This window comes from Pleurodeles waltl, chromosome 2_2 (assembly GCF_031143425.1).
Source record: "Pleurodeles waltl isolate 20211129_DDA chromosome 2_2, aPleWal1.hap1.20221129, whole genome shotgun sequence".
Classification (NCBI taxonomy): domain Eukaryota; kingdom Metazoa; phylum Chordata; class Amphibia; order Caudata; family Salamandridae; genus Pleurodeles; species Pleurodeles waltl.
This window is the reverse complement of record NC_090439.1, coordinates 157915307-157943198: the sequence shown is the minus strand read 5'-3', so window position 1 is coordinate 157943198 and position 27892 is coordinate 157915307. Positions and strand designations below refer to the sequence as shown.

At 45.8% G+C, this 27892-nt stretch overlaps 1 protein-coding gene across 1 annotated transcript in view; it reads left to right on the top strand.

Annotated features, from left to right (window-relative positions):
- Positions 1 to 27892, top strand: part of NFX1 (nuclear transcription factor, X-box binding 1) — a 1141187-nt gene that overhangs the window by 894252 nt on the left and 219043 nt on the right. The window contains exon 20 of the mRNA XM_069219549.1: positions 16045 to 16143. Coding sequence (XP_069075650.1) covers positions 16045 to 16143 — 99 coding nt within the window. The remainder of the gene's footprint in view (positions 1 to 16044; positions 16144 to 27892) is intronic.

Sequence of the window (27892 nt, the reverse complement as noted above, 5' to 3'; positions counted from 1 at the left end):
TCAACAAATGTATGAAGAAGGAAAATTTCAGAATGTTATCTCTCCATGAAATATTCCCTCATATACAGACAAACGATTGGCTTTGTGCAGTAGACCTCCAAGACATGTACTTTAACATTCCAATAATCCCACGTCAAATACAACTCCTATGGTTTGTAGAAAGGCTTTCATCACTATCAGTATGCAGGACTTCCTTTTGGCCTAAAGTCAGCTCCATGAACCTTTTCCAAATGCATGGCAGTAGTAACTGCACAACTAAGAAGAAAAGGTGTTTTGTATCTCAATACGGATTTTTCAGATTTTGTGGCCCTGGGATGCAAACAAGAATTAAGGTTAACTGAGTCTTGGAGTCTCTGCTTCTGGCTGGACTCTGGGGATGACTTCTTCACGAACAGGATCCAGCAGGCACAATCTTTTCATTCATTAGCCCAAGGAGCAGACGGTGCAATCCAACATCTGATAGTATCAACTAGCAGCAGATTCCATACCATAGAATTCTCCCCAAGCACCAGACTGGATCTGGAATAACATTTCAGCAGTGGCTCTGTGTGTCGGTAGAGGACGTTGTGCGACATAGTATCGACGTCATCCTCTGGATATAACGTTGATGGAGTCCATATAGTCCCTCCCCCTTCTCGCTGACATCAGTTTCTTCTTTTTCACGCAGCAACGCGAATCCGGCGAAGCGGTTACCTCTGTCAAATTTTTTGGCCTTCCCTTTCAACAGTTTTCATAGTTGGAACAATGCTTATTCCTTTTGGCTTTAAGTCTTGTCGGGCCTTTGCTCGAAAAATGTTGATCATGGACCCTCACTCTGTTTGTATGTGGTGCTTTGGCACCCACCACGATACAGACGACTGCAAATCATGTCAGCAGTTGAGGCCTAAGACGTTGTGGGAACGGCGGATGAAGTTCCTGCCAGCACCGATGTCGCAGTCTTCATGGGATTCTCATAGGTGTCGTAGTCCTCCTTCGACTCCTCCTTGCTATCATTCCAGGAGTCGCTTGGGTACGGCTACCTCAAAGTCTCCACATCCTCTGACGTCTCAAGGAAAGCGTCGCTCTCGGTTGAAGTTGTGTCCTCCTCTTGTTTCACTGTCCCCGTGCGGCTCCTCCCATTCCTCTGAGTGGACCAGTGCCTCCTGCTTTATTCCGGCACTGTTGCGACTCTGACCCAGATACAGGACTATTACTTGTCCTTGCATGCTGTTTTTGGGCCTTTCCATCCCTCTGGTGCACCTTTGGACCTAAGGAGGTGGTGAGTTCCCTAAGGGTGTCCTAACCGGTGGCTTTGTTTTTCGATGCCCGTTGAGCTCCTCAGCTCTAGAGTTGGTTCGGCACCGATGCACAGCCTCCCACTGCTTCCATCTTCTGCGCCTGTCTCCTCTCATACGACTCAAACTTTGGTGTCCATTTCTACCTTACCGACTTTGGCATGGTGGTGCTTGCCGCTTCGCTCGACGCCCCGATTGTTGTATTTCTGGAGTCGGACAATACCCCTTCCGATGTCGAGGTGTCTCTATTCTAACGCCGGTCAACTTCGACGCCGGGAGCGCCGCACTTGGAGTCAGCTGTTCCTTTGTCTTCTGAGGCTCCCCCTCCAGTTCTTCCATCGGTGGGGCCCGGTTTTTATTCTCAGCCTCCCAATTCCGACACCATTCAGTTTCCTCAATCGGATTAGTTAGTTGCTTTAGTCTATGCTAGTGGCCTGGACTCCTCACCGGCTCCCAGCCTCCAATCATCCCCTGGGTTGGCTTCAGAGGCTGATTCTGCTTTTGCAGACATGTTAAAACATGTCGGAAGTGTTACATTTACTGCTTCCTATTGTGCAATTGTCCATGGATCCTTTGCTTGATGTCTTACATCCTGACAAGTCTTCAGTGGAGCCAGTCCTTCCTTAATGTGAGGCTCTTTATGATTTGCTCTTGGGAGTTTTGACCCAGCCAATATCTGGTCCCCCTGTGGAGTGTTCTATCTCGCATAGACACAGGCCAGCCCAGGAGGATCCATCATGCCTCCAGCGGCATCCATCTACTCGACGTTTTGTGGTTGCAAACTGCTCTGGTTGCCCACAGTTTTACGTAGGTATCCTCCTGTCCCGCAAGAGTGAGAAGCCAGACAGTTGGGCGCTTCTGGTGGGTGGATTTTCTTTGTCTAGTTCTGCCTTGCGTTCAACTAATACGTCCTGTGTCCTTGCTCTCTTCTCCCATATGTTATGGGACACAGTGGCTCGCATTTTGCTGTCTCTGCCTGATGAGGCTAGACAAGCTCTAATGCCTTTTGTACAAGATGGTCAGCAGGCTGCCAAGCTAAGTGTTAGATGTGGTATGGATACCACAGATTCTGTTTGAAGGATTATGGCTTCTTCGGTAGCGCTGTGACTGAGGGCATGGTTAAGTTTTTCCAATTTCTCAGAAGCAGTGCAAGCATCTTTACTTGATATGCCTTTTGTTGGCACTCAGCCTTACGCCGCTTTAGAGATGTTCATGTTTGGACTTAGTTGTAAGTCCTCTTCGTTTTCCAGAGTCGTCTTCTGATTTGGTCCATTGTTCAGGGGCAATAGCATTTTTTCCCCTGTTGCACTTTTTTCCTACCGCCATTGCGGTGATATGCTTCTTGATTATAATGTGACACCCAGTGTGGTGATCCTGTTCTTCGCAGGTGCTTTTCTTCTTGTCATGTTCTAACACTCCGGATAATGCTCCTGCCTTGCAGGTGTTGTGCTTCTATATCCCAGTATGGTGGACAGGTTTCATTAGTATTTTCTGAAGCAGTCTGGCTCTCATACCTCTAAACAAGGTTTTTTTTGTTGTACTGTGCTGATAGGCGGCTCGCCTAAAAGATAAGGGCTCTCTACGGGGTTCTTCCTCATGTCGGAGACGTTTTCAGCCCATGCTCTTCGGAGCAATTGGTGTAGGCTTTTGCCCATTCTTTTATACTTATCAGTTCCATACTGGGAACTTGCTCAGTGCTTGTTATGGGAGTAATATAGTTCCTTGTGTCAATAAGGATTCTACTGCTGTTTTTTTTTTTTTATAAGTGTCCTTTCCCATTGGTGCAGAGTGAGATGGTTTTCTGCCTCTTTTCCATGGTCTGATTCCGTTGGAGGTATTGGTACCTCTTCAATTCCAAATACCTCTCTTCTGGCTATTATATGCTACAAGTAGGGAGCATAATCATATATATATATATATATATATAGATATATACATATATATCTATATATATATATATATATACATACATACATACATATATACATACACACACATGCTCGGTGGCATGTGTAGCTGCAGATACATATGCTGTGCATTATCCTGCCATCTAGTGTTGGGCTCGGAGTGTTACAAGTTGTTTTTCTTCAAAGAAGTCTTTTCGAGTCACGAGACCGAGGGACTCCTCCCTTTCGGCTCCATTGCGCATAGGCGTCGACTCCATCTTAGATTGTTTTCTTTCCGTCATCGGGTTCGGACGTGTTCCTCTTCGCTCCGTATTTCGAATCGGGAAAGTTAACTAAATATCGAGACCACATCCATCAACGAAACTAATGGACCGGACCCCCTTCCGCTTCTGTCCGAAGTGCCACTCGAAGTATCCCTATACAGACCAACACTTGGTCTGTAATCTGTGTTTATCACCAGAACACAGGGAGGATACTTGTGAGGCCTGTCGGGCGTTTCGATCAAAAAAGACCCTACTTGATCAAAGAGCGAGAAGACTTCAAATGGCATCGACACCGAGAGAACAACTCGACGTCGAAGAGGAGGAAAGAATTTCCATCCAGGGGACGGACTCTGACGAATCCGAAAGCGAACAACCCACGATGGTGCAGAAAACAGAGAGTAAAACTGCCCCGTCCAAAACTCACACAAAGATCGTAAAGGCCAAAGGGATGCCACCGCCTGCAGGCCATGGCTTAACCCATCTAAAAGAAGGTGACCAAACATCGGCACTGAAAAAGGCCAAAGAATTGCAAAAGACATCCAACTCTGGTCGAGATTCAGGCACCGAACGATCTCGGCACCGAGAGTTCGACTCACCCAAGGTGAGAAAAGTAATGTCGGAACCGAAAAAGACTTTCTCTGAAGAATTGGTACCGAAAAAAGCAGCTTCGGAGCCGAAAAGAAGCTCTTACACAGAAGAGCAAGGACTTTCCAGCCAAAAGCAAAAACACAGATTTGAGCAGGAAATAAGTATGGGGGAACCAGACTATACGCAAAGGAGGTTGCATATCCAGAAAGAGACTGGAAAAATACAAACTCTTCCTCCAATCAAAACCAAAAGAAAGCTGGTATTTCAGGAGTCAGAAATGCAGCCAAAGGCGAAAGTGGCCAGAGATAAAACCCCACCACCGAGGTTTTCGCCACAACCTTCCCCACTACACTCAATACAGCTGTCCCCGGTAACAACACCTCCAATGCAGTCACCTGCGCATACATGGATGACACAGGATGATCTGGATGCATGGGACTTATATGATCCTCCAGTATCAGACAACAGCCCAGATTGTTACCCAACAAGGCCGTCACCTCCAGAGGACAGTACTGCATATACGCAGGTACTATCAAGGGCAGCTATGTTCCACAATGTAGCAATGCATTCCATCCCTCTGGTGCACCTTTGGACCTAAGGAGGTGGTGAGTTCCCTAAGGGTGTCCTAACCGGCTTTGTTTTTCGATGCCCGTTGAGCTCCTCAGCTCTAGAGTTGGTTCGGCACCGATGCACAGCCTCCCACTGCTTCCATCTTCTGCACCTGTCTCCTCTCATACGACTCAGACTTTGGTGTCCATTTCTACCTTACCGACTTTGGCATGGTGGTGCTTGCCGCTTCGCTCGACGCCCCGATTGTTGTATTTCTGGAGTCGGACAATACCACTTCCGATGTCGAGGTGTCTCCATTCTAACGCCGGTCAACTTCGACGCCGGGAGCGCCGCACTTGGAGTCAGCTGTTCCTTTGTCTTCTGAGGCTCCCCCTCCAGTTCTTCCATCGGTGGGGCCCAGTTTTTATTCTCAGCCTCCCAATTCCGACACCATTCAGTTTCCTCAATCGGATTAGTTAGTTGCTTTAGCCTATGCTAGTGGCCTGGACTCCTCACCGGCTCCCAGCCTCCAATCATCCCCTGGGTTGGCTTCAGAGGCTGATTCTGCTTTTGCAGACATGTTAAAACATGTCGGAAGTGTTACATTTACTGCTTCCTATTGTGCAATTGTCCATGGATCCTTTGCTTGATGTCTTACATCCTGACAAGTCTTCAGTGGAGCCAGTCCTTCCTTAATGTGAGGCTCTTTATGATTTGCTCTTGGGAGTTTTGACCCAGCCAATATCTGGTCCCCCTGTGGAGTGTTCTATCTCGCATAGACACAGGCCAGCCCAGGAGGATCCATCATGCCTCCAGCGGCATCCATCTACTCGACGTTGTGTGGTTGCAAACTGCTCTGGTTGCCCACAGTTTTACGTAGGTATCCTCCTGTCCCGCAAGAGTGAGAAGCCAGACAGATGGGCGCTTCTGGTGGGTGGATTTTCTTTGTCTAGTTCTGCCTTGCGTTCAACTAATACGTCCTGTGTCCTTGCTCTCTTCTCCCATATGTTATGGGACACAGTGGCTCGCATTTTGCTGTCTCTGCCTGATGAGGCTAGACAAGCTCTAATGCCTTTTGTACAAGATGGTCAGCAGGCTGCCAAGCTAAGTGTTAGATGTGGTATGGATACCACAGATTCTGTTTGAAGGATTATGGCTTCTTCGGTAGCGCTGTGACTGAGGGCATGGTTAAGTTTTTCCAATTTCTCAGAAGCAGTGCAAGCATCTTTACTTGATATGCCTTTTGTTGGCACTCAGCCTTACGCCGCTTTAGAGATGTTCATGTTTGGACTTAGTTGTAAGTCCTCTTCGTTTTCCAGAGTCGTCTTCTGATTTGGTCCATTGTTCAGGGGCAATAGCATTTTTTCCCCTGTTGCACTTTTTTCCTACCGCCATTGCGGTGATATGCTTCTTGATTATAATGTGACACCCAGTGTGGTGATCCTGTTCTTCGCAGGTGCTTTTCTTCTTGTCATGTTCTAACACTCCGGATAATGCTCCTGCCTTGCAGGTGTTGTGCTTCTATATCCCAGTATGGTGGACAGGTTTCATTAGTATTTTCTGAAGCAGTCTGGCTCTCATACCTCTAAACAAGGTTTTTTTTGTTGTACTGTGCTGATAGGCGGCTCGCCTAAAAGATGAGGGCTCTCTACGGGGTTCTTCCTCATGTCGGAGACGTTTTCAGCCCATGCTCTTCGGAGCAATTGGTGTAGGCTTTTGCCCATTCTTTTATACTTATCAGTTCCATACTGGGAACTTGCTCAGTGCTTGTTATGGGAGTAATATAGTTCCTTGTGTCAATAAGGATTCTACTGCTGTTTTTTTTTTTTATAAGTGTCCTTTCCCATTGGTGCAGAGTGAGATGGTTTTCTGCCTCTTTTCCATGGTCTGATTCCGTTGGAGGTATTGGTACCTCTTCAATTCCAAATACCTCTCTTCTGTCTATTATATGCTACATGTAGGGAGCATAATCATATATATATATATATATATAGATATATATATATCTATATATATATATATATATATATATATATATATACATACATACATACATACATATATACATACACACACATGCTCGGTGGCATGTGTAGCTGCAGATACATATGCTGTGCATTATCCTGCCATCTAGTGTTGGGCTCGGAGTGTTACAAGTTGTTTTTCTTCAAAGAAGTCTTTTCGAGTCACGAGACCGAGGGACTCCTCCCTTTCGGCTCCATTGCGCATAGGCGTCGACTCCATCTTAGATTGTTTTCTTTCCGTCATCGGGTTCGGACGTGTTCCTCTTCGCTCCGTATTTCAAATCGGGAAAGTTAACTAAATATCGAGACCACATCCATCAACGAAACTAATGGACCGGACCCCCTTCCGCTTCTGTCCGAAGTGCCACTCGAAGTATCCCTATACAGACCAACACTTGGTCTGTAATCTGTGTTTATCACCAGAACACAGGGAGGATACTTGTGAGGCCTGTCGGGCGTTTCGATCAAAAAAGACCCTACTTGATCAAAGAGCGAGAAGACTTCAAATGGCATCGACACCGAGAGAACAACTCGACGTCGAAGAGGAGGAAAGAATTTCCATCCAGGGGACGGACTCTGACGAATCCGAAAGCGAACAACCCACGATGGTGCAGAAAACAGAGAGTAAAACTGCCCCGTCCAAAACTCACACAAAGATCGTAAAGGCCAAAGGGATGCCACCGCCTGCAGGCCATGGCTTAACCCATCTAAAAGAAGGTGACCAAACATCGGCACTGAAAAAGGCCAAAGAATTGCAAAAGACATCCAACTCTGGTCGAGATTCAGGCACCGAACGATCTCGGCACCGAGAGTTCGACTCACCCAAGGTGAGAAAAGTAATGTCGGAACCGAAAAAGACTTTCTCTGAAGAATTGGTACCGAAAAAAGCAGCTTCGGAGCCGACAAGAAGCTCTTACACAGAAGAGCAAGGACTTTCCAGCCAAAAGCAAAAACACAGATTTGAGCAGGAAATAAGTATGGGGGAACCAGACTATACGCAAAGGAGGTTGCATATCCAGAAAGAGACTGGAAAAATACAAACTCTTCCTCCAATCAAAACCAAAAGAAAGCTGGTATTTCAGGAGTCAGAAATGCAGCCAAAGGCGAAAGTGGCCAGAGATAAAACCCCACCACCGAGGTTTTCGCCACAACCTTCCCCACTACACTCAATACAGCTGTCCCCGGTAACAACACCTCCAATGCAGTCACCTGCGCATACATGGATGACACAGGATGATCTGGATGCATGGGACTTATATGATCCTCCAGTATCAGACAACAGCCCAGATTGTTACCCAACAAGGCCGTCACCTCCAGAGGACAGTACTGCATATACGCAGGTACTATCAAGGGCAGCTATGTTCCACAATGTAGCAATGCATTCAGAGCAAATATAGAATGATTTCCTGTTCAACACCTTGGCATCCACCCACACTTCCTACCAGAGTCTGCCAATGCTCCCGGGCATGCTCAAGCACGCAAAACAGGTATTCCAGGAGCCAGTGAAAGGAAGGCCTATCACTCCTAGGGTGGAGAAAAAATACAAGCCTCCCCCAACGGACCCTGTGTTTATAAAACAGCAACTTACACCAGACTCAGTGGTTGTAGGAGCAGCAAGAAAGAGGGCAAACTCTCAATCATCAGGAGACGCTCCACCGCCTGACAAAGAGAGTAGGAAGTTTGATGCAGCGGGCGAACGAGTGGCAGCACAGGCAGCCAATCAATGGCGAATCGCAAACTCGCAAGCCCTACTGGCTCGCTATGACAGGGCACACTGGGACGAGATGCAACATATTATACAGCACTTGCCCAAAGAACACCAGAAACATGCCCAAGAGGTTGTGGAAGAAGGACAAGCAATATCCAACAACCAAATAATGTCCACATTAGACTCAGCAGACACAGCAGCACGAACAGTCAACACTGCGGTAACCATTCGCAGGCATGCATGGTTACGAAGCTCAGGATTCAAGCCAGAAATCCAACAAGCTGTGTTAAACATGCCTTTTAACCAAGAACAATTGTTTGGGCCGGAAGTGGACACAGCAATTGAAAAATTAAAGAAGGACACGGACACGGCCAAAGCCATGGGCGCGCTCTACTCCCCACAAAGCAGAGGCACATTTAGAAAGCCACAATTTAGAGGGGGGTTTCGTATGCAAATACCAGAGCATTCCACCTCGCAAACCAGACCCACCTATCAGGGACAATACCAGAGAGGAGGGTTTCGAGGCTCATATAGGGGTGGACAATTCCCAAGAGCAAGGGGAAAATTCCAAACACCTAAGACAAGTCAAACCAAACAGTGACTTCAATGTCACAAAACCCCAACACTTAACACCAGTGGGGGGGGAGACTTACTGCATACTACCAAAACTGGACACACATAACTACGGACGCATGGGTCCTAGCCATTGTCCAACATAGTTATTGCATAGAATTCATAAATTTCCTGCCAGATGTGCCCCCAAGGGCACACATTATGTCCAAACAACACTTAGACCTGTTACAACTAGAGGTCCAAGCATTGTTACAAAAACAAGCAATAGAGTTAGTACCCAACCATCAGAAAGGAACAGGTGTCTACTCACTATATTTCCTAATTCCAAAGAAAGACAAAATGTTAAGACCCATATTAGACCTCAGAATGCTGAATCTCTTCATCAAGTCGGATCACTTCCACATGGTAACACTTCAAGACGTGGTTCCCTTACTAAAAAAAAAGAGGACTACATGTCAACGTTAGATCTCAAGGATGCATACTTTCACATACCCATACATCCTTCTCACAGAAAATACTTAAGGTTTGCAATACACGGCGTGCACTATCAATTCAAAGTGTTACCGTTCGGGATAACAACAGCCCCAAGGGTATTCACAAAATGCCTTGCAGTAGTATCCACTCACATAAGGAGACAGCACATGCACGTATTCCCATACTTAGACGACTGGTTAATAAAAACCAGCACTCAACAACAGTGTCTTCTTCACACGCAATACGCAATAGAAACTCTACACAAACTAGGATTTTCTATAAATTACCAAAAATCACATCTGCAGCCATCCCAAATACAACAATACTTGGGAGCAACACTCAACACACAAAAAGCGATTGCCACTCCAAGTCCACAAAGGGTACAAGCGTTCCAAAATATAACATTAAACATACAGCCAAACCAACACTACCAAGTAAGGTTTGTAATGAAACTTCTAGGCATGATGTCTTCATGCATAGCCAATGTCCCAAACGCAAGATTACACATGCGGCCCTTACAACAGTGCCTAGCAAAACAATGGACACAAGCACAGGGTCAACTCCAAGATCTAGTGTTGGTAGACCGCCAGATACACTTCTCGCTTCAATGGTGGAACCCTATAAATTTAAACCAAGGGCGGCCATTCCAGGACCCAGTTCCTCAAGACGTGATCACAACAGATGCTTCCATGATGGGGTGGGGAGCACACCTCAACCAGCACAGCATACAGGGACAATCAACAAAAACAACTGCACATAAATCATTTAGAACTGTTGCCAGTGTTTCTAGCATTAAAAGCATTTTAACCACTGATAGCCCACAAACACATTCTTGTTAAAACCGACAACATGACGACAATGTATTACCTCAACAAACAAGGAGGGACACACTCGTCACAACTGTGTCTCTTAGCACAGAAAATTTGGCATTGGGCAATTCACAATCACATTTGCCTAATAGCACAATACATCCCAGGCATTCAGAACCAGTTGGCCGACAATCTCAGTCGAGATCACCAACAAACACATGAATGGGAAATTCATCCCCAGATCCTACAAGATTACTTTCTACGCTAGGGAACACCAAAAATAGACCTATTTGCAACAAAAGAAAACGCAAAATGCCAAAACTTGCGTCCAGGTACCCACACCCTCAGTCCAAGGGCAATGTGTTATGGAGCAGTTGGTCAGGGATATTTGCGTACGCTTTTCCCCCTCTCCCACTCATTCCTTATCTGGTAAACAAACGAAGTCAAAACAAACTCAAACTAATACTTATAGCACCAACCTGGGCTCGCCAACCGTGGTACACAACACTGCTAGATTTATCAGTAGTACCTCACATCAAATTACCAAACAGGCCAGATCTGTTAACGCAACACAAACAACAGATGAGACACCCGAATCCAGCATCGCTCAATCTAGCAATCTGGCTCCTGAAATCTTTTGGACATTTAGACCTTACACAAGAATGTATGGAGGTCATTAAACAAGCTAGAAAACCCACTACAAGACATTGTTACACAAACAAATGAAAAAGATTTGTTTACTACTGCCACACTAATCAAATTCAACCAGTACATGCTTCCGCAAAGGACATTGTAGGCTACTTATTACACTTACAAAAGTCTAAGCTTAGCATTCTCTTCAATTAAAATACATCTCACTGCAATATCTGCCTATCTGCAAATTACACATTCAACATCGCTTTTTAGAATCCCAGTCATCAAAGCATTTATGGAGGGACTAAAAAGAATCATACCCCCAAGAACACCACCAGTACCTTTGTGGAACCTTAATATTTTATTAACACGACTCATCTCCGTACAAATCCCATATTCTTACCACAAGTCATATCGCCATTCCACCTAAACCAAACAGTGGAACTCCCAGTCTTCTTTCCACAACCAGACTCAGTAGCCGAAAGAGCCTTACATACATTAGACATAAAGAGAGCACTAATGTATTACATTGACAGGACAAAACAATTTAGTAAAACAAAACAATTGTTTGTAGCCTTCCAAAAACCTCATGCAGGTAATCCTATATCCAAACAAGGCATTGCCAGATGGGTAGTTAAATTTATTCAAACTTGCTATATCAAAGCAAAAAGAGATCTACCTATTACACCAAAAGCGCATTCCACTAGGAAAAAAGGCGCCACAATGGCTTTTCTGGGGAATATACCTATGACTGAAATTTGTAAGGCAGCCACCTGGTCTACGCCTCATACATTTACGAAGCATTACTGTGTAGATATGTTAACAACACAACAAGCCACAGTAGGACAGGATGTATTGAGAACATTATTTCAAACAACTTCAACTCCTACAGGTTAAGCCACCGCTTTTTAGGGGAGGTTACTGCTTATTAGTCTATGCACAGCATGTGTATCTGCAGCTACACATGCCACTGAACGGAAAATGTCACTTACCCAGTGTACATCTGTTCGTGGCATGAGACGCTGCAGATTCACATGCACCCTCCCACCTCCCCGGGAGCCTGTAGCCGTTGTTAGTTGAATAAGATTTGTAAATTTGTAAATAAATATTATTTTAATACACATTATGTACATACACACCTACTCCATTGCATGGGCACATCTAGTATACTCTCAACTCCTACCTCACCCTCAGCGGGGAAAACAATCTAAGATGGAGTTGACGCCCATGCGCAATGGAGCCGAAAGGGAGGAGTCTCTGTCTCGTGACTCGAAAAGACTTCTTCGAAGAAAAACAACTTGTAACACTCCGAGCCCAACACTAGATGGCAGGATAATGCACAGCTTGTGAATCTGCAGCGTCTCATGCCACGAACAGATGTACACTGGGCAAGTGACATTTTCCATATATATATATATATATATATATTTATTTTTTTTCCCCCCGTATATGCATGTACTTCCTTTCTGGTATGGAGCTGTTGCTCAGTGGAAATATATAGTGCTCATGAGTACACAATGGCCAGGACAAGCGTTGTATCCTGCCACTGGTACAACAATTGGCTATTCTTTCCATACTGTTCATGTGCCTATTTCTTGTTTCTCCTGCCTGCTCTCGTAAGTCTGGAGCATCATCCAGTTGTCTATCTGTTCCTGTCCTTATGTTCCCGTCCCATTAGGGGGTTTCTTTTCCTTACTGTGATTCTTCCCCCTTCTGTGTGTGTATCCTTGGTCATCTTTTGACCGCTTCATTCAGTCATTTTATTTGTGGGATTCCAATTTTAGCATTTACTTCATCCTTACTATGTCAGCTGCAAGCAGGTACTCATCTTTCTTCTTTCTGTCGGACATTTCCTCCTTCCTACCTCCTATTGTATTTGTGTTTAGGACTGTTGTTCACAGATATGGTCATTCACATTTGGCCTTGCAGGCTTCTGCAGGTCCGGTGTTATGACCCCATTATGGGAGTCGAAGCCTCATATACCTGATATCCACATATTGGATAACTTTTTTATACGCTGGTTGTCCCTCTGGGATTCTGCCACTTTTCCTTCAGTCCTTTCTTCAGCGACTTTTTTTCTGTCTGCTGTATTGTAAATGCTATTGCCGTACCCTTTCTGTGGTTACACATGTACCATTGTCTGCCTCGTGTTGATCTTTTTCATGTCCTGCAAGGTTTCCGTTGGTTTCTATCAGCAGGTGGCTCTACCACCTATTTTTACTTTAGTCAGCTAGCATTGATTTTCGTCTTTGGCTGGCTTTTCTTTCTTGGAGGATGCTGTCTTTCTCTAACCTCTTTTCTTTTATTCCTGTTTTGTTGTGCAAATATTTTCTTTCTATGTTTCTCTAAATATTATATATTAAGGCATGTATTCCTATGAATACCTATGTATAATTTCTGCTTCATAGAGCTATGTGTCTATTTTTATATCGGCATCTGTGTTAACCTGGTCCTATGCATATCTATTAACAACATATGTATGGACGCAGCCATGTCTTTACATCTATATCTGAGTGTATGGCTGTCTTGGCATGTATTTTCCAAACCTCCTAATTTACCCATTTTATGTCATGCATATGGCAAACCTTTTGTGTCTTCTGTCGACTGGCTTTATGTCGACTGGCTTTATGTGTCACAGTTCTGTTACGACTCTCCTCAGATTTCCCCTGTGGGTGTTCCTGGAGATGTGCATTCTGTCTTTTGAGTTATTCTCCCTTCCAGCGTTAAGCTTCCTGCTTCTTGCAGGTTTTTCACATGCACCCTGGTGGAAGCATCTTACAGGTATTACTTCCCTTCTTTCCGTTTCTATACAGTTACCCCTTGATGGGTGTGCCATTCCTATTATCTCAATGACTGTTGGGGCGTTTTTTTGCTGCTTACTCCTTTCGCTTCTACTTTGGGGTACTTCATGTTATGTCCTGTTGTTCTCTACCAACGGATTCAATTTCATTACCATATGCTCTGGCCCCCATGGCGTTTCATATTTTCTTTAAATATTCTGTGGGTCTTCCACTCTTTTCGGGTGAGCTGAATGCTTCTTCTCACCTTTATCTCTCTCATGTCTGGTTTGAAACTCCTTTAGTTAGACCAGTTGTTTATTACAAGAATTAGGTAGGATGTGTTCGCATACCCACCTCCTGAGTTGATATTGCTTTGGTATCTAATTCTGAAGTAAGGAAGCTGCTACTAGTTGTCTCTATCAGATGAAGAAGTTACCTGATTTTGGTAACTCCTTGTCTGCTCTGCGAACTGTTTTATCTTACTTCAGTCTTGCTTTCCTGGCATTCTTTTGCCATGCTTTTCAATCTACCTGTTTTGTGATACACTGTTCCATTGCCAATTTCTATAGTGGCTCCGCATTGTTGCACGGATTCTAGTCACATAAGAAACTGATGTCAGCACGTCGGGGGAGGGGTGATGATGATAAGGAGTCACACAATACCCTCTACCGACGCCCGGAGGTATTGCTGAATAATTTTTCTGGATCCAGTCTGGTGCCTGGGGAGAATTCTAAGTTAAGGAATCTGTGGCTAGACTATGGCCCTCATTCTGACCTTGGCGGGCGGCGGAGGCCGCCCGCCAAAGTCCCGCCGTCAAGTTACCGTTCCGCGGTCGAAAGACCGCAGCGGTAATTCTGACTTTCCCGCTGGGCTGGCTGGCGGTCGCCTTCAGACCGCCAGCCAGCCCAGCGGGAAAGAGGCTTCCACGATGAAGCCGGCTCGGAATCGAGCCGGCGGAGTGGAAGCTGTGCGACGGGTGCAGTTGCACCCGTCGCGTATTTCACTGTCTGCGCAGCAGACAGTGAAATACATTTAGGGGCCCTCTTACGGGGGCCCCTGCAATGCCCATGCCAGTGGCATGGGCACTGCAGGGGCCCCCAGGGGCCCCGCGACCCCCCCTACCGCCATCCGGATCTCGGCGGTCCGACCGCCGGGATCTGGATGGCGGTAGGGGGGGTCGGAATCCCCGCGGCGGTGCAGCAAGCTGCGCCGCCGCGGAGGATTCAATGGGGCCGCGGTACACTGGCGGGACCCCGCCAGTGGTGCCGGTCCGACCGCGGCTTTACCGCCGCGGTCGGAATCCCCATTGGAGCACCGCCGGCTTGTCGGCGGTGCTCCCGCGGTCCTCCGCCCTGGCGGTCAAAGACCGCCAGGGTCAGAATGAGGGCCTATGTCTCTACCAGATAAGGCATTGCTGAAGGTAAGTAACATGTTCTTTAGTTAGCAGGAATCCATTACAACATCTTGATGAAATGCTTTTCAGTGGTGTAGTCCCGTCGGTTTTGGTTCTTTAGACTGTAGTGGTACTTATTTGCAGTGCAGGTACAGCCTCTTGAGGCCCAGAGAGCTTATGGTGGCTCTTGATCTCCTCACATTAGCTGAAACTGCTGTGGGCTTCAAATAGTGAACGCAACAGTGTTAGCAATTGATGGCAAGATCCTTACTTGTTGCACCCAGTACAAAAAAGGTTTTTTGTAGCTAACTTCTTTCTTCATTCATTCAGAGTAAACTCAGTGTACTAGTGATGATAGATGATTTCATAAATTCCTGCAGCTGTTTGCGGTATGTCTTAGTAACCTTATAGACATTCTACCTGGCCCATGTCTTTGGCCAGGCACCCAGGCTTTTCTTTTCTTTTTTTTACTTTTTCAGGTCCCTAATTAATCTTGAACTTCAGCAAGGAAGCTTCAAAATCAGTAGCGTAGTTGATCCTCTCCCAAAGAAACCACAAACACATATGGATGTCCAAATCCAAAATGTAAAAAAATGGACTTGCACTTTCCTGCTGTTTATCGAGTGGTGTTTTTTTGTTGTTGGAACCCTGAGAAGAACATAAGGTAGCAAGACAACATGTTGTTCCAGAATTCTGTAGATTTTTAGGAAGCTAAAATTGGTCCCACAAACTAGCTTGGTACAGATTCAGTATTGAATATTGTTAATGAATGTTGGATATGGGGACACAATTGAGGTCGGTGCTGTTGGGAAACATTCTGTGTTGGCAATGGCTTGACTTTTGAGCATTATCAAAGAAAGTAATCTAGTAATTGTACATTTAATGAATGCTGTGTTGAGGGATTTACATGTTAGAAGCTAAATACGTGTTTTAAAGCTAATTAAAATGAAATATGTAAGACAGGGAAATGATTGTGCCTACTTGTACATTCTGTAATGTGGAAATATTTGACAACAATTTACAGTTGATGCAAAAATATGATCATAGATTTTAACCTTATTTATTTCAGGCGTTTTGCTGAGGCTTTGAACATTGATGAAAGCACTGATGTTTTTAATGTACGCTCAGCTGGATCAAAGTACAGTGATAGTTTAAAGGATGATGCAAGGTTGGTGGTTTAGCTTTTTTATAATGCCATATGTATTCCCCTTTTTCAGAGCAGGTTTCTTTCCACTTCCAACATTGTCTTATAAGCTGATTAAAGGTGAGGCAAGAGGATGTTTTTTTCAGAAACAAACTTTTATTGCTGTAATTAGAGAACTGAAATTGATAGTCTTGTGAATTCACTCAAAGGTCAAATATTAATACATTTGTAGCACAGTTTGGTTCTGGAATAAGTGACTATATTAAATTAATTTTTGTTCTAAGCTTTGTCAAACATCTCCCACCCATTTTCCCACTCTGTTTGCAGCTCTGTCAACCCCTCTCTTTCCTCCATTTAAATTAATGTTGAAGGGCTTGATTAAGATGAGGATGGGTGTGTGTGTCTGATGGACGAAGATGGCAGATGCTCTCTCCATGAGCTCTGCCTTTAGTCCTGTTCCATCCATCTTAAACCAGCACATCAACGTTTGGCCTAACAATCCCTAGGGTGGAGACAATGGAGATGTCACCTTGTCTCCCCTGGGGCATGACTGGTGGATTTCCTGCTGCTGTGGTACCACTGTCCCTGGCTTCGGCGCCACTGTTGCCTAGGGGCACAGTTGCATGGGCTGTCCTGTGGGGCCCTTCCCTGTCTGCATCTACTGGGTTGAGGGGCCCGCGTGGAGGTGCCTGGATTGCCGATCTGGAGAAGCTTTCTGTTTTGGCACTCCAGTGGGTGGCATGCTTGCTGAGCTGATGGGACTCTTGCTACCAGGGGTGTGCAGCCTATGCCTCGTCTGCCTCCCCAAACATTTGTGATGCTATGAAAGGCCCAGACACTGGAGGAGCAGGCGGGCTGCCACAGCACTCCAGAAGGTGTAGTATTCCTAATCTGAGGCGAGATATCATCACAGTGTAAGTAGCCCTTTTGAGTAGGAGGGGGGTCGAGTATTTGTGACAGCTGTTCTCAGAGAGGCCCGATTGCCTGGATACCACTCTGCTGGCGGATCTCATCATGATATCATTTTGTGGGCCTGCTTCTGAGACTTCGCCCACTGGGCAGTTCCCTGGCATCTTGGTGGTAGATGTTAGCCGGGAGCCTGGCTGTCTCCCCAGCCACACTGGACACCACTTTTAGGACTTAACCTGGTACCCTTCTCACCTACATGTCTGCAGGCGTAGTACAAGCTTTGAACTTACTTATGGCGATTGGTGCCTAAAGCCTGTACCCTTAAGACCTGAGGTGCTGCAGGGTGAGCAACAGGGTCTGCGCACCTGTGGTGTTTGCTTGCCTGGGGGTCTATGCGCCGCTGGCCTTGTGAGGGCCTGCTTTGTGTTCTTGGATGTGGACTGAGCCTATTGCCGGTGGTCTCTCTGCTTCACCAGCCCTGTCCTCAACCTCCTGAATGCTCCCTGGCTGCGGCCAGCACCTTGCGCTAAACATGGGATAGGACATACAGCCCAACCCTCCCCGCATCTGAAAATTGATAAGTTTAGTAGGTTCACCTCAACCATTGACAAATAGAAGTGTTATGATGTTCCACCTGACTCTGCAGCATCCATTTTGCAAGCTGCTAAGGACAAGATACTGGGCTTCTATCTGTCACTGCTCCATCAGGATCATCAGAATGGAGTTGAAAGGGTCACTGAGGTGGAGGGTCGACTGCCAGAAGTGGAGGGCTCTACCCCCACGCTTCAGACTACTCTGTTAGGCCTCCGGCACAGGATTGGCCAACTGAACGGTGGGGCCAAGGACGTGGAGGGCGGGTCTAAAAGGAACATCTGGATTTTGGAGATTACAGAGCAGGCAGAGGACACATGTGCCACACAATGTATCACTAAGTGGCTGAAATTGTGGCTCCCAGCAGGGCAACTGTCAGCCTTGCTATGTGGTAGAGAGGGCTCATAGGTAGGTGGGCTGTCACCCCCCCACTCCCCCATCCCCACATCTCAAACCTCCTGAGACAAATGATTTTCCAGCACCTAAACTTTGTGGACCGTTACACCTGCAAAGTGGGGAAACCCCAGTGTTTCTCAGCCCCCATCATACTTTTCCCAGATTATACCTTCAAAGTGCAGCAGCAGTGTTGCTCATTCTTGGCTGTGAAGGAGAAGCTCAGGAAAAATACAGTACACGCTACAATTCCCAAAACGCCTCAAAATAATCTACAAGGATAAAACCCTATTCTTTAACATGCCTCAGTGGAGGAGCATCCTGATTTTGACCCTGGGCAGTCCATCTGGTGGAGTGGGTATGGAGGCACCTACCGCGCTGAGTGAGGAGAATTGTCAAAGGCTTGTCTCCTGCGGCTTGAAACACCCTTGCCTTGTGCCATCCAGGGTGCCATCCAGGGACGCAACCAAGGTAAAGTAAAGGAGCAAGCGTTACATCTCGATATGACTTTGTGTAATGTCACTTTCATCAGCTGCTGAGCGTCATGGACTATTTACCAATGGCAGTCCTCGCCTCCTCCCTAGTTGGTACAGTCCATTCAGTGTTGTTTGGGTCTTTTCTATAAAACATTCCTGTTAGGGCGACTGATGCTTCATGGGAAGAAGAGTAGGTTGTCGGGGAGGGTGAGGGATTCTGTTGGTGCATGTTCTGCTTTTTGGTTTGTGTTCTTGTTGATTTACCTTTTTACAAGTTAAAATGTCTGGGCTCTTGGTGCTTCTTCATTCCACGTCACTTATATTACACCCACACTAGATCACTCCAGATCTCAATTTTGGAACTCATATGGGCTATACTTTATTATCTTGCAACGTTATTGGGGTTGATGACGAATTCAAAAGGAGAGCGGTTGGGTTGTATGTTACACAGCTCCAACCAGCCATCATATTGTTGCAGGAAACCCACTTCCTGGGTACAAATCACTCTTTATTGTGCAGACATGACTACTCTAGAGTGTGCCACACAGGTTTTAGAGTGGGAACCGTCCAGTTGAAGAAAACCTTGCCCATTGCGGTGCAAAAGGTGTTCATGGACCCCTTGGAGCACTACACCATTATCTCAGCACTCCTGGATGGCAGTGTTTGTACACTGCTTAGCATGTACTCTCCCCCACAATGACTAGATTCTGTGCTGGAGGGTGTTTCACAGCTCCTAGCTAACTCCGCTCCGAGCTGTACCCTAATAAGTGTTAACTGTAACCCATTAATGCACACTCAGCATAAACTCTCAGTCAGTGACCAGTAAATTGGCACACGTTTAGGCCTGGACCAGAGTGCTAGGACTCGTCCACGTTTATCGACTGCCCCACCACAATGGTAGGCTATACCAGTATTACTCCCCCACATGGCATCTCATACCATAACAATTGATTTTTTACTTCTGCAACCGATACTAGTAATGTCTCCCATATACAAGCCTCGAAATACTGTGATAGTCCCACAAGCTAGTCCTTCTAACTTGGACTTCCAAGGTAGAGGGGATTTCCATAGTCCAAGCGTGAGTCCCTTGCACTACCACTGTCCAAGAAGAGCACTGCAACCTGAGACTTTTGACTCCTGGAATGTTGGGGAAGCACACCTAGATTGTCGCACCAGCACAGTTCAGCCAGCAAGAAGGGTTATTTCTGGCAGACATCCTGTCTGTCACTTGTTTTAGACAGGCATTTAGTTGGTTAGAAACTTTTCCTGTATCAGGAGTAAGAGATATGATGATGTGTGTGTCATCTGCATGGCAGAGCAGCGCAAGACCGTGGGCCTGCACTAGCTCTGTCAGAAGGAGCACATGTAAATTGAATAACATAGGGCTTAAAGAAGAATCCTGTGTAACTCCACATTTTATGGGGTGGATCCCAGAGAACAGGGACTCTTCACATAATTGGAAACCTCTATTTTCAAGAAAGGCGGCAAGCCATTTAACAGTGGCCCCAGTAATTCCAGCCTCTTCCGTCCTCTGAGTTAAAACGGGAGAGGCGATGATATCGAAGTCTGTGCTGAAGTCCAGTAAAATCATAGTTGCTGAGCCTCGTTGGTCTAAAATTGCTATTAATTCTTCTGTGGCTGCTAGTAGGGCAGTTTCAGTACTGCTTCCAGGTCTAAATCCAGTTTGGGTTGGATGGAGAATTACATGCGTCTCCAGAAATGAAGATAAGGGTTAGTTCACATATTTCTCCAGGGCTTTAGTAGCCCCTAGGAGAAGAGATATTGGCCTGTAATTCTCAGCACGTAAAGGATCAGGAGAGCGTTTTTACAGCAGGTGTTTCACCATTGCACGTTTCCATGCTGGAGGGACACTCCCGCTTTCCGAAAGTAATAAAATATAAGACAGAATAAATAAGTAGACAGAATTGGATTACCCCCCTTCCCAAGTATCTCTGAAGGTGCTGAATCCTGCGGTGACCCTGATTTTGATTCACTTCAAAATGTCTTCAGTAGCCTCTGTACTGTTTGCTGGATAGGCCAACATTGTATCCTGAAGCTGAGTTTTCTACATGGGCGATCTTACTGAGACCCAAGTCCCTTGGCGGGACATGAAGGATATTATTTACTTTTTGTGGAAAAAAGTCAGCACTACCACAAAGTATTTTGATTTCTATTGGGTCTCTGTCTCAGCCCCGACCAAATTCAGGGTAGCCTTAAAAATCGTTGCTACAGGGTCCTATAGCCCTGTGTCATATATAAATGCCAAAACCAATGATCATGGTGGAGAGCTCCTGCGACATCAGCACGACGTTGGCCGTCTCAAGCAAGCAGACATGCCCCATCCATGTGAGTTGGTCCGACTTTCCCTAGACCAGGATTCAGAAGCTTCTTGACACAGCTAGTTGCACTCCCAGGGGAGGGTGTATGAGATGAATGTTAAGGCACTGAAGTGGCTTTACTAGCTGGCACACACGCACAGTGACGGTGGGTTTGTATATTACCTTTGCACCTCGCTGATAAAACTGTCTGCGCAACAATGTCCATAGGAGCCGATCTTGCCCCTAAACTGCTGTGCCCTTAATGCCACCCAATCGCCCCCTCACCTGAAAGATGTAGCTTAATTATACACAGACTTCCAAAATGCATCCTTCCTCTGGAGGAGAGAGTCGATTTAGATCTCCTTACTGTAATAGAGATACAACAAGCCATTATTTTGATGCCCTTGGGTAAGACCATGGGGCCTAATGGCTTTCCTCTGGATTTCTGTAAGAGATACTTCTCTTTATTCACCCTTCACCTACAGGTGGTTAGGAAGATGTTTTTGATAAGCAATTGTTCCCCTATTATTTAAGAGTGGTAACCATAACGGTCATCCTTAAACCTGGCAAACCCCCCAGATGGGTATACTTCCAACTGCCCCATATGAATAATAAATATAGAATCTAAAATACCAGAACTGCTGTATGCCTGGCAGCGACACCAGGCATTGTATTCACTGCTTAGGGCTGGCTCTGGCATGTCTGGATGAACTCCTGGAGGACATTGCCCTAAGTGCACCTTTGACGTGGTCCATTGGCCCTTTCTCCTGGGGGTTCTTCCTAAGATTAGATTCAGTCCCCGGTTTCTCCATTCAATAGAAACCCTATACACCCAACTCTGTACACAATTCCAGGTTAATAGAGTATTGTCTCCCTTCTTTCCAATAGAGCTGGACACTTATCAGGTTGCCCATCCTTACCCTTTCTTTTTGCCCCGGTGATAGAGCTGCTCACAGAGCTGATATGGGTGGATGCCTGGGTGTGTGCTTTTTGTTGGGACTTGGCCGCCGGGGGGTGGAGGGGAGGGGTTAGATTATCTCTCTCTACGCAGACAACATGCTACTCTATGTCCAACAACCCCAAGCCACTATTCCATGCCTCATGGAAAGCCTCCACATTTACGGGGATGCTTCAGGGCTCAGGGTGAACTGAGGGGGGGGGTGGGGGGAGAATCTACAGGGGTCTGAAAAAGGAAAGACATACAGATGGCGTCAACAGAGGCCAGTCTTAGGAAGGTGGAAGACACCTTCTGTTATCTTGGCATGACAGTGGACCTCCCCCCCCCCCCAACAGAGATATTAGGAATTAAACATCTTGCCATTGTTACAGAAGGTGAAGCGTGATTCAGGGGTGTGGGCACTCTGCCACTTACCATAGTATGCAGAGCCCTAATCAAGATGGAGTCTCTTCCTAGTTTCCTCTATGTCTGACAACACTACCCCTTCATCTTGCTCCCATTTTTTACTACACATCTGCAAGCCCAGAACAGCACCTTCCTGTGGGCAGGCAAAACTCCTTAAGTTTTATTTGACAAGTGGCGTTTTTCACTGGGCTAGGCGGACATTAAATTGTAGTGCTAGGCCTCCCACTTGGTTCCAATCAACAATCGGATGTACGGTGACACGGACAATATGACCAGCGGTTTGGAAGCTGAGCTCATAGACCACATGGAGCTCTTTATGTGATCAATAGTGGGACCTTGTCCCGCTTACTGCCCCCTGTCTAAGAACTCCCTATCCTTTGCTGGTAGGCTGTGCTAAAGCTTATCAAATGGTATGGTAAAATTACAGCAGATCCACTGTGACAGGGTACCTAGATGGTTGGAACAGGAAAACTCTTTGGTTTTGCTAGATGGAATTTAATAGACCTTTCCCTCCTTGGCGACATATGGAGGAGTAGCAGTATCAGGTCGATTCAAGAGTTCGCTGTGAACTTTCAACTCCATAATTCACAATTTTATCAGTACTGGCAGCTGAGTCATGTCCTGAACATTTACCTCAACAGACTTAGAGCGATTACTGACTGCAGCCCTTGTAAAGTAAACTACTGTTCGAAACACTGGGAAGTAAGGCATCTCCAGTTTATGCAAATCACTATTGATTTGTTCACCTGATACCCTACTTCCACTCAGGGCAAAACGGGAGGCAGGCCTGGGTGCTCTTGATGATGAGACTGTTGGAGCTCTTCGTGGAATTTCGCCTATCTAGTTTAAGTGTTTCCAAATATTTTACTATCCTCCACTCGTTGTTGGTGAATCGGATGCGCCACTGGCCCTGAATGTCTCTGATGTGCTTCCTTGCCAGGTACCTTCTTTTGTAATGTTTGAGAATGCCCTTGTGAGGAAATGGGATGTATTAAATGGTGTGGTTGTATGACCTCACCTTCTTATTCACTAACCCCTTTAGTACCCTAAGGTTTTGTTCTCAAACCTTCAGCTTAACCCCTGGTAGCAAGTCCTACACAAAGGAACAAGTGTAAAGCATTTGTAAGCACCAAAACAATTGAAAAAGAAATCGACAAAACACTAAAGAAATATTACGCCATTTTGTAAAAACAGATGGTATTTTTGTATATTTAGACACAGTAACGAAAAAGATCCACCAGAGAGTTCTGGAGATATAGAATTTACATGGTATAGTAAATCAAGTTATTTCACCTAGCTGAAAAGAAGCATTCGCAAAATTAACAATTCTGACAGGAAGAAATATTTCACCAAAAATTAGAATTTTTTCACCACAAATTTTAGGCTAGCTGTAATGCTGTCACTTAATGCGACTAACTCCAGTAGGGAGCCAGTCAGGGGGACCAGCCAGATTCTCAGACACAGTTACCTCAGCAGTTGAAGCAGTCTTCAGTCAGCTCCAGGAACTTGTATATTTTGCAGGCTCTCTGATGGAAGTGGTACTGACGGAGGGGGTGAAGGATGCTAAACATGCTCAGAGGATGCTTGGATGTGTTGCAGTCAATGGGGATCTTGCTACGACTACGCCTTGGTCCACAAAGAGAGTGAGGTGGTCCTAGCCACAGGTTCAACGTCCCTCGAAGTCCTCTTGGTGCTGGCAGAAACCTAGTCATCACTGGATTACCTGCTGCCCAGTATTGCGGTCACAGGCCAATTCATGGGTAGATAACTCCTCTTCTATGGTTCCCAGCTGCACTCCAGTGAAATTACTGGGCTCAACGAGCTCAGGTGCAGCTGTGTGTGTCAAGTCCTGGTCCCTGGTGCTGCACAGTTGCAGTTGTCAGTGGGATGAAGACTTTGGGCTACCAACTTGCCCCATCTGTTATGTCCCTGTGCGTAGAACAGGAGGCCAGCTCACTAACTCTTTGGGTCTCTAACATTGGCTGCGCTCTGAAGCCACCTTCTCGAGCAGGACACAGCCAGCGCAGTCCCTCTCCTTTGCTAGCCACCAGGTTCATCAGGTGCAGTCTACACTGGTGCAGCCTCTTAGCTGGTTCCATGGTGCTGCAGGGGAGTCCTTTCTCAATCCTTCTTCTAGTCCAGTCGAGATCTGAGTTAAGGGCACCAAGGGTGCACTGCTGATGCCAATGGGCTACCAGGTTCCCTCCAACGTGATTCTCATCCTGTGAAGTGTGGCATCTAGGCATCCCAGGATGCACCATTCTGTCCACTTCCTATATGGCAGGACCCATTCCTGGCATGTGGAGCTGCCCTAGCCCAACCTGGAGATGTGACTACCACGGAGGCTACATGCCCCTAGAAAACCAATTTGACAACTGGTTTACCCGCTCCTGTTACAAGTATCAGCTTTTCCTTTGAAGCTCACCTTTTTGGCCAACACATCCATGTGGCTTTCTGCAGGAGAGAGGGGACACCTCCTTCCATAGTGGGCCCCTATTTTATCCTTTCCTGGGAGTCGTTAGCACATCTTCCCCGGAGGTCAGAAAGTTGTCTCTGCTACAGGATCCCTGCCCAATTAATATGGGAACAGGAGACTGTAGGCAACAAAGTGGCAACTTTGCTTAAGTTGCACACTGCAACTTGTTATATTAATTTCACCTAAAAGCCAATTCGACATATCACTTGAAGGGTAAGGGTGCAGGCACTGAGTTTTGGTTAGCAGGCTTCAGTGCATTGTCACAGTGGAACAACCAGCAGCATCAGTCCAAATACTTCGGCATTTCCTTACAGCCTTGTTATCCAGTGGCACTGACGAGCCGTCAACAGGGCCCGAGTGACATTGTGGGCATACACCTGGATCCAAACCCCAAAATTAAACTGTTAGACAATATGAACAACTTGGATATAAATCCCCAAATTAAATTGTTAGGCATTATGGACATCTGAGGAGGTAGGAGAGGGGGGGAGTTGGTTGGGGTATTCGCAGCATCCAAGAATTAGTGGCCATGGGCCACTTGGTGGCAAAAAAGACATAGCTTTCCACAGGCAAGGACGCCCATGCCCCCTCCATCACCAAACGGACTGGTGGAATAAACCACTTCTCCGCGCTCATAGCCTACTCCAGCTAAGTTGGAGACATACTCCTCCCAAAGCCCAACGAAGAGAGGGTTGTTGTTAACACTGTCAGCCCAATTTAAAGTGGTTCTAATCGCAAAGGGACACAGGGGATATCTGACATTCGCAGTAGAAACATTGCACAACCAATATGCAGTGCTCCCATTTGGTCTGCCGCCCAAATATTCATGTAATGTATGTCATTTGTAACAGCCAGCCTTCGACATTGCATAATATTCATGTACCCTTATTTTGATGACTGGCTGATAAAAGCTCTCAGATCTCAAAACACAGAGCGGGATTTTCTAACAACAAGGTCCTATTAACCTGTCTAGGTCTACAAATAAAACTCTAAAAATCAGTAACATCCCGTCCAAGTTCCATCTTTTATATTGGTAACTTTAGACAGAGTTCAAGGACATTTTTTTCCTCTAGAGTAGAGTTTAGCATCAGTCTGAGACAGATGTCAACTTCTCTTAAAGATTGATTCCTACAGCACGTCAAATCTCCTTTACTAGGTTCCATGGCTTTCTTTATATCCATTGTCCCAAATTCAAAACTGCACATGAAGCCTCTCCAGGTGCTGAGAACATCAGTGGTTTCTAAAGAAGAACAACTGGGATGCAAACTTTGTCAAGCATTCACCTGGTTCCTACCACGAAGACAATGCTGGACCCCCAATCCCAGCTGAGCTACTTAGTGAAAGAAGTAACAACTGTCTAGCTCCATCATGGCCCCCAGAAGGTAAAGGGGGATGGGACAAAGCAAGAAAAGATGAGCTTGCATCACTGCAGGGGACTGCTCTTCTGTATTGTGCCTACCTTCTAGGATCGTTACTCCCTGGACCTTGTTATCCTTATGCAGGTGTGGCACACTGAAAACAACTAGAGGCTATGTTACCCATAGGTTCTCAACTCCAAATGATCTATCAATTGTTTACACTATTTGTACACTTAAAGACTCCATCATAAATATTGTATGAGAGAGAGCAAAAACAAATGCAAGAATAAACTGGAAATGTTCTCGCATTCCGGAACATACAAGATTCACATTCAAACTTGAATCCAACTTTAAGCTCTAGATGTTTCTCCCAAAATACTAGATACAACTTGTCGAGAACACAGTGGCAAACTTTCAGTTTTGATACAATAAAGTTCATAGCGCTGCAATGCGAGAGTCCAGAGCGTAGGGCTATATGGGGTTAATACTCAAACAATGTCCATTGTCCGAAAACATGCTCACACCTTCTTAGGAGTCAGTCTTTGAATTATTTGATAACCTAGGAATTAGTGTGCACTAACCTGAGGGGAAATTACTTAACCATGTCTCCTACTTAAACTGGAATCTGAAGATGACAGGAGACTAGTTGCCAGAAGCATAAGAGGAGGTGGAATCATTGATCATGAAGGAAGATACTGGAAGCATCACAGAAGCTAGGATCACGGGATCATCGGGAAGGCTTGGAAGACTAGAGCGCTGGCAGTTCTGGACAACTTAGGAGGTGAGTGCAGGGACAATGCTTGCGCAGGACTGGAATGAGAATAGGCATTGATGCAGGTTCAGAGGGGGATATTTACTCTGGAAGAAAACAGTGTTCAAGAAGGCACGTGTCCCTTGTGGAAGCATGGAATATTCCAGTCAGCCTGGAGAAGATCACATGTTACAGATAATGAGGCCTTTCAGGTGGCAGGTGTAAACGGTAATTGGCAACAGTTAAGTATATCAGAACCCCAAGTGCATGATGGTACAACTCAGTGGGTAACATAAGTAAAAGACGTGATAATCTGCAGGTGCTGCACAGACTAAAATTGCTTAGCAACAGAACAGGAGGGTCAAAGTTTAAAACTTACTGGGAGGAGGACCATGGAGTGCTCACGACAGGAAGGCACCACAAGGGTAGGATGGCTTGGAGTGCACAGGACAGGGAGACACCACAAGGGAAGTGTGAAATGAGCCTAGCGAGTAAAACCCACAGCACATAGGGCATAAGGTGGAGTTGTGACACTTTGCATCTGTGTAACAGCAAAACGAACGAGTTACTTACCTTCGGTAACGACTTTTCTGGTGGATACATTAGCTACCTGTGGATTCCTCACCTAATGAATACTCCCATTGCGCCAGCACTCGACGGAAATCTTCTTCCTAGCTTCTGCACGTCGACGAGGACGTCACAATTGCCCATGCGACGCCGTCTGACGTCATACAGGCAATAAGAGGTCCTCGCCGACGTGCAGACGTCAGAACAACATTTTTTACGTGCCTGAGAATAATAGGCCATTGAGATGAAAGAACAAATAGTAATATTTAATGATATTCCAAATAAACATATCATCCTGAGAACTCAATCCTCTTCTTCTTCTTTTTTTTTTTTAAAACAAATAAATAATTATATGAACAATATATATATATATATATATATATAAATATGAACATATATACAGAATATATACAAGTCCTCAAAACCAAGAGGAGCACACCCAAGAATTACTTGGCTAGACCAGACAGGCAACGGGGAGGCGGGTGGGACTGTGAGGAATTCACAGGTAGCTAATGTATCCACCAGAAAAGTCGTTACCGAAGGTAAGGAACTCGTTCTTCTGATGGATACA